We start from the raw sequence: 8,257 nt of genomic DNA, 5'->3' as shown, positions 1-8,257 counted from the left end.
GATGTTTCCATCTGCAAACTCAAATTTCTGCTTGGAGATGAGGCTCATCCTCATTGATCTACTCCATTGGTGGTAATTGTTGTCGTTTAGAGGAGGTGAGACAAGTGCTACTCCTGGATTATCTGAGGGATGCACATAATATGGATCTTGTGTGATATCCATGAGGATTTGAAACAATTGAAGAAGTAGAATTCATCTTCAATGTAGCAGAGTTCTTTATGAAAAGAGCTCTGATACCATAAAAGATGGAGAAGAATGATCTTCTTGAGTGGCAAGAAAAGTGAATAACACTTCTTGAATACAAAAGAAAGAAATAAAGGATAGAAAATAAGATCTTGTATTGAATCTTTTTATGTGAATTAAATTGAATATAATGGAAAACTAATCCTACTTATATACATGGAAAATCTAAGGCTTAACTAACTAACAAGGCCCCTCCATGTTGGATTGTTTGCTGCATCTTCTTACATTGTAGCTTGATTGTCTAATACTTCTTTAGAATAGGAATTGCTACCACAAATTTCTCGAGAATTCTATATTATTGACGAGTGACTTGATTTCTCCGATCCTTCAAAATACTCTTAATAATAGTACAATATTGTTGCCATCCATACCTTTCGGATAATCTATTACCTTCCCCAAAAAATTTATTATTGCCTCGAGCTCTCATCTTTGAGTATCTTGATAAAATTATTGCAGTTAATAGTAACTTCTAGCTCTAAGCATTTAACCAAGATCCACAATTGCACATGAAACAATGATTATTAATTGGAAAAACTCATGAGTAAAAAAAACTCAATATTTTTCCATTGACAAAACACAACCCAAGAAGTTGCTCTATGTAAACAAACTTCATCTCACCAATGATCACATCAAGGTTTATGTGCTGGGACGAGGATTACTTACCCCAACAGTGTTTAATCCTCTGTCTCAAACCAATCATATATTGACGTAAGAATAAAAGAAATTTTTTAAAAACAAAAATTAATAAATAAAATAGCACTCTGATTGACTTAGGATAGAAAATATGACAAACAAATAATTTATGTCCTATGAACTGTACCAATAATGGAGTAGAATTGGGTTTAAATTAAGACACCAAATCAATTTTTTCTTCTAGTAAGTTAGAATTCAACACCCATATACCATTACTCTTATTCTTTACCCGTGACTCCGTGAGTTGACCAAGTGAGTGTTGTTCATAAAACGATAAATAATTTGCAGCCCCAAATAGAATAATGGATTATTCCATTATTGAAGCATATAAGGAGAGAAACTCTACCTTATATATTATAATTTAAATTATGACAATGCAAAAAATGGTCAAACGTCAAACTCAAGTATTATATATATATATATATTGGTAATTTGTATATGGTAATTAAGCACTCTTCTTCCGTGTCTTTCTCTTATGTCATGTAATTTTGGGAAGCATCAAGGACGTGCATCCACCTTCTATACCACACACAACCCCACTCAATATGTCATAACATATTTGAATTGTAATAAAAACTTAAAATGTATCACCAAAGACCAAACTCGCTTACTTAAGCTATGAGATATAAGACATAATAAGGTCTCAATTCAAAACACTAAAAATATACTCTCATCTTTTTCAATTTACTTGTTCCATCCTCTAAAATCAACTCGGAAATTATATTAACTTCTTCTTATATTTGTATGAAATAGAATATCACTTGTTCTATATGTTGTTCTTATTTTTTTAATAAAATTCTACTTTTATGTTGACAAAAAAAAATTACGGTACATTAAATATATACCCAAGTTTAAACCTCTTAAAGCCTTCCCTTAAGAAAAATCTGTAGGTGACGTTTTAAAATGTTCATAAAAAATTGACATTTAAATGATGAAACTCATAAGAAAATTACGTTATTCGAATCTTTTATCATGATGCTTGACTCAAATCTTCATATAAACATAATTTTTAATATGCAGTTATTATTTAATTATACTATCTGCCTCAATAATAATAATCATACTTACGTCAGATTAATATATTCATCCAAATTCAAGATGGACATAAAAAAAACATTGTTCACACACATATATATATAAAAAAAAGTTAAACAATTGAAGGGGTAGGTATCATACACCCAAAAAATTAGTTCATTATCTATAAGGTAATAAATATAATTAGTAGTGTCAAAATCATATATATATATATATATATATATAAAAAAAAGTGAACCTAATAGATGTAAATCATATGTCTCTAATGGTGTTTATTTAATGTCTTAAATCAATCACATATTGACACGAGAATAAAAGAAAAATTTCAAAAATAAAAAGTATTATTTTGATTGACTTAGGACAATGAGTGAGACATCATTTGGGAGAGGTCTATCCAACCCTAAGGAGCTAATTCCCAAACAAACATCTTCTACCTTGTTTTCAATTGTTTTTCCCCCCTCTTGAATCGCATCTTAAAAGAATCCTTTAGTTCTTCACAACAATACCAACCTACAAAAAACTATACAATATCTCACACTCTTACTAATCAAATTATCTCTCTCTATATTCCTTCTACATCAAAACCTTTCCTAGCTAGATCTAACTTCTACATTAGTTTCTTCAACTTCAACAATTATGGCACACCGGTGGTGGACTGATTCAGTGGGTCTCGGCGTGGTGGAGAACTCAACTAACTCTCCCCCTATGAAAAAACCTGATCTGGGTTTCTCCATGAACAACAACAACACAGGTTTAAATCACGGTGGCGTTGGAGTAAGGGAAGAAGAAGAGGAGGAGAAAGAGAACAGCGACGAACCCAAAGAGGGAGCAATTGAAGTAGCCACCACGCGCCGCCCTAGGGGCCGTCCAGCCGGTTCAAAGAACAAGCCAAAACCACCAATATTTGTGACAAGAGAAAGCCCTAACGTGCTTCGAAGCCACGTCATGGAGATAGCAAACGGAGCTGATATCGCTGATAGCGTCATTCAGTTCGCAAGAAGGCGTCAGAGAGGTGTTTGTATTTTAAGTGGCAGTGGGAATGTTATTAATGTCACGTTGCGTCAGCCCACAGCACCAGGTGCAGTCGTGGCACTACAGGGTCGGTTTGAGATTCTTTCTTTAACCGGCTCGTTCTTGCCAGGACCGTCTCCACCTGGCACCATTGGACTAACCATCTACCTTGCTGGAGGGCAAGGACAGGTTGTTGGGGGTTTGGTGGTGGGCCCAATGGTGGCGGCTGGGCCAGTTATAATAATGGCAGCTACATTTTCCAATGCAACCTACGAGAGGTTGCCACTGGAAGATGAAGAAGGAGAGGGATCACCGCCGGGAGGGTCCATCGGAGAAGGTGGTCCGTCGTTGATTCCGGTGTATAATAACAATGTTGCTCCGTCAAATTTGGCTAGTTTTACAAATGGGCAACAACATTTGAACCGTGAAGTTGATTATTCTACTTGGGCTCATGTTAGGCCCCCCTACTAATTCATCATTTACTACTACAACATGCGATTATAGGTATAATTTGCCCTAACAATAATATTTATACTTATATGTAGAAGGATGAGCTTTAATTAAATTAATTAGAGACTAATAAATTAATTGCATACTTGCACCTGTATATTTTATAAGAACCTACTTCTGAAAATTTTGATATCATTTCACTTTTATAATCAGCTTCTTAATTGTGCTGATTATGGTGTTGTATTAATGTGTAAAGGAATATTAAAAGTTAAAATATTTACATACATTAATTGGAATTTAGGTATCTACTTCATAATTTATCTTATTTCTTAATTATATATTTTTAAGACAAGAAGCTAAATTTTGGTTTTTTTCTCGTGAATTTATAGTATATTTTTTATTTGGTAATTTTAAAATGGTGGCAAAATATTTCCCTCAAGAGTATGGTACATTTAGTTATTTCTCTCATCAGTATTCAAATGTCTGCTTTTAACATTGCAGGAATCGTTGGGGCAAAGAAAAGTTGTTCTCCATTTTTATACGGCCTAATAATGACTTACTCATGATATACTACTCATTCTCCTAGTTAGGTGTATGTTCATCTTTTGATTCTTGTCACTTTAATAATACAAATTTAATTTTTTTCGATTTTTTTATTTCAAGTGCAATAATTGCTTTCTATTACAAATTTTATTTGAGTCCTCATTCTTCATAGTAAGTATTTTAAGTGTGGAAAATTATCTTATTGGAAATGCCCACTGCAGCTATCAAAGCAAACAGTAGATTAATAATCCTTTATTTCCACTCCATTGCAACTTAACTTTAAGATGATGGTTTTCCAATGGAAATGATATATCTATTATTAGATTCTTAAAATTGTAATATGAATTATAAGTTTCAATTATTTAATTCAAAATAATAAAAAATTTAGACCCATAATTTCTTTTATTTTTAAAGTAAATAATTGAAATACTTATAAGGTCGAGTTAATTCAGTGTGGATGTTTTAGTTTTTTATCCTTTTGAATATTGTTGCCCCACAAAATTTTGCTAATATGTACCCAAAGTCTAAATAAGGTCTAATTAATAGATAATTAATTTTTTAAACAGATATATAGAAGATATTAATTTTGAAAGATAAAACCCATAAAACTCAAAGATAAACCCAAAGTCTAATGGTTAACATAAAACTCATTTTATGGATAAATTTTTAAAGATATTAATCCTAGAATGTTTATCTTATCTATTTTTTTTTTTGACTTGGTTAAGCCTTCTCTTGAGCACATTCTTAAATCTATAAGAATTAAATCTTAACTTTGGATTAATGGACAAATAGATAAAGATTCAATAAACTATTCTAATTGGGTAGCTAATCTCCTAATCTCCTAATATGTCTCAATATAGTCTTGCAACTATACCTGTTGTTATTACATTGTTGGTTTGAAATTTTTTTCCTTTTGTAACTGTTCTCTCATTTTAATAAAATTATCTTTTTGCTGATCAAAAAACGTTAAAATTGTTGCTTAATAAATATGACACAATGATTAAAATTTTGAAAACAATCTTTTCATTTATACAAATAGAATTATGTACATAAAAATTTATCCTCCAATACTTAACTAAGTGATAGTTTTGTGAACTAGACCACATTTTTTTCAAGTAATTATATTCTATGCAAGAGACACTGCAGTTTATTGATAACTGGCGTTACTTCAATAGTCAACAAACATGAGGTTGGAAACCTATCCCCAGTACATGTATAGAATCCACTGAACACGCTTTATAACTTTATTTAATTTATGTTTCTATTTGTCAGGACAAAATGCTTAATATTTATGGCTAGGGTTGTGTGCTTAATATTTAAAAGGGTGTTTTCTTCACTCAAAGGATCCTAGAATGTCGAGTGGCAAAGTTAGATTAGAGGACCCAGTTCACAAGGGTTCACGTGCCCATGTTCATGAAACCCTAATTTTTTATTCAGCTGAGGAGTTCTCATACAACATTCCAAGTGTAAAGCAGTAACGTTGTTGGAGCCCACTTAGGTTTAATTTCAAGATTCCACCATTGCTTTATTTTTTTGTTTATGCATTAATAGATAAAGAACTAATCATTTTTTAAATGTATGGTTATTCTTTCTGATAAATGTTGCTTATAAAAATTGCACATTTGAGTTTTAGGTCGACCCAATAATTTAATAAAGTCTTATACCACGAGACTAACATCTTATAGTATACATTAATAATTGCTATAATTGACATAACACTTGAATAACTTATAAAGAATACCCTATCCTATTTTTTTAATCTAATTAATTAAAGTGTTGGTATCTTTCTAGGTGGAATTTTACCAACAATCTAAAAGTCATACAAATTAAGTTTTTAACAATTAATTTAACAACTTTTTAGGTTGAGAAAAATAATAAAGCACCTCCTCTTCTCTTTCTTACTTTTTCTCTCATCCTTAAGTCGTTGGAAAAATTGTATAAGTTTGATTGGTTATTTTAACATATTTGTAGTCCTAGTGATATTCAAAAGTCTAGTAAGTAATAATTAATTAAGTAACACTTTACATAGGTATACATTGAACAAGCATTAAGAAAACATGAACCACTTGATGGAGCATGAAAGTGACAAGTTAGATTAATATAAAAGATTATGGTGCATAATAAACATCAATAGTGGCAGTATTCGTCACCAATTGAAAATTGAGTGCATGATCATGGTTCATTGTCTATGTACTTTATATTTATACTTTTCTTGTTTGTTGAACATGTTAAGTATTTCCATTAGTGAAATATCAATCTTAGGATCTTGAATCTTATGATTCTCACATATTATATAAAATAAGGATATAAAGTCATATCTGAATTCATGTTCTCTGCTCTATTCCTTTGATATATTTTTTAAGAGAGTTTTGGTATGATGGTCTTCCTCAACCAAATCATTAATTCCTTTTGGAACCTTCGTTTTCTCTCTGATGGGGAGAGGTGAAAACTATTTATGATTTAGTGTGTTGGGACCACAACATTCCTTATGTGTTAACTTATAGCGTTTCCATTATCCCATATAGGTTAACCTCATGGTTATCCACTTATTAAGCTCATATCCGTTATCAGCTTTTAGAAATCTAAGGGGTGCTAGTAATTAGATCAGATATAATGTAACACCGGAAATAAATAGTTGATATCATTGTATCAAATATATGATGCTCACCTTAATTAGAAATTATAAATTTCTAACAATCTCTCACTTGGGCTTCATATCTTCCTGAAAAAATTATATCACATGTTCTTTAGGTGTGCATCTGTATGTTATTTACATTTAGACTTCTTCTTAATACAATCTGGTTCATCTCATATATCAACTATGGAACCACCGCGACTTTCATCACATGCAAGCGTGACTCGACCACGATAATCACCATATTAATATACTCAATGACATAGATCAAATATAGATGAGTGACATGGAAATTTCATGCAATGCGATCTCAAACATGTCTATTTCCAACTGGTCCTTCTTTGTTCTTTAGTGAGATCAATTCAAAGTCTTTAATTGCAACACAATAGTTACAATGCACAATTTCAAAATGGAACAATAAACCATCAACTTTATTATGCATAAAAAATTGTATATAACATCCAAAGTAAATCATAAAACATATAGACTCCCACTGAGCTAAGGTATCCTAAGGAACAACACACATATGAGCAATATTCTCATGAAAAACTTTAGGTGCCAAACTCTTAGTCAGTGGATCAGCTAGCATAAAATTTGTCCCTATATGTTCTATGGAAATTTGCCCATTTTGAACACTTTCTTTAAGAACTAGAAAATGTATGTCAATGAATTTTGACTTTGTAGAACTCTTATTGTTGTTGGAGTAAAGAACCGCAGAATTTTTGCCACAATAATCCTCAATGGTCATTCAATACCATTGACCACATGTAACTAGTGATAAAATTCTGCAACCATATGTCATTGTCTGATGTTCCAAAACAAGCCACGAACTCCACAACCATGGTTGAAGGAGCTATAAGCGTCTGTTTCACAGACTTCTAAGAGATAGCACCTTCAGCCACTACAAACACATATCTAAAGGTAGAGTGTCTACTGTCTAGACATCCAGCAAAATCGAAGTCAGAATACGCAATGATCTCTAAATTCTCACACCTCTGATAAGTGAGCATGTACTCTTTTGTTCTCTTCAAGTAACGCATAACACGTTTGACTGCCTTCCAATGATGCATTCTAGGATTACTCAAATATCTGCTCAAAACTCCCATAACAAATGCTATGTCGGGACGTGTGCAAACTTTAGCATACATTAGACTTCCTACTGCAGATGAGTAAGGAATCTTTTGAATCTCGTATCTTTCAAGGTCATTGTTGGGGCACTATTCGAGACTAAACTTGCCTCCCTTAGTTATAGGGGTATCCCCTGGTTTACTGTCTTTCATGCCAAATCTATCCATGACTTTATCTATATAGCTTTCTTGTTATAACCTTAGGATACCTTGAGAGCGATCTCTCAGTATCTGAATACCTAATACAAAAAAATATTCCCCAAGATCTTTCATTTCGAAATTCTTCGTTAGAAATCTCTTGGTCTCATTCAATAGTCTCATATCAGTGCTAGCAAGCAGTATATCACCAACATATAATACCAGAAAGATAAATTTACCCCCACTGAACTTATGGTATACACAATCTTCAACTTTATTTGCCTCAAAATCATATGAGGTAATAACTTGATGAAATTTGTGATTCAATTGACGAGAAGCTTATTTAAGCCCATAGATGGATTTCTTTAATTTGCATACTATA

The 8,257-nt window shown here is 32.0% G+C and overlaps 1 protein-coding gene across 1 annotated transcript; it reads left to right on the top strand.

Annotated features, from left to right (window-relative positions):
* LOC109344810 (AT-hook motif nuclear-localized protein 19-like) lies at positions 2,404-3,465 on the top strand. Its single transcript, XM_019583553.1, has one exon. It carries the CDS (start codon positions 2,608-2,610, stop codon positions 3,451-3,453), a length of 846 nt encoding a protein of 281 aa, XP_019439098.1. The 5' UTR covers positions 2,404-2,607; the 3' UTR covers positions 3,454-3,465.

Source organism: Lupinus angustifolius, chromosome LG04, assembly GCF_001865875.1.
Source record: "Lupinus angustifolius cultivar Tanjil chromosome LG04, LupAngTanjil_v1.0, whole genome shotgun sequence".
Lineage (NCBI taxonomy): Eukaryota > Viridiplantae > Streptophyta > Magnoliopsida > Fabales > Fabaceae > Lupinus > Lupinus angustifolius.
The sequence above is the reverse complement of the archived record's forward strand: the minus strand, read 5'-3'. Positions and strand labels throughout refer to the sequence as shown.

Bases quoted from the DNA above. Each gene is read 5' to 3' on its own strand.
- LOC109344810 (XM_019583553.1), top strand. From the start codon at position 2,608: ATGGCACACCGGTGGTGGACTGATTCAGTGGGTCTCGGCGTGGTGGAG.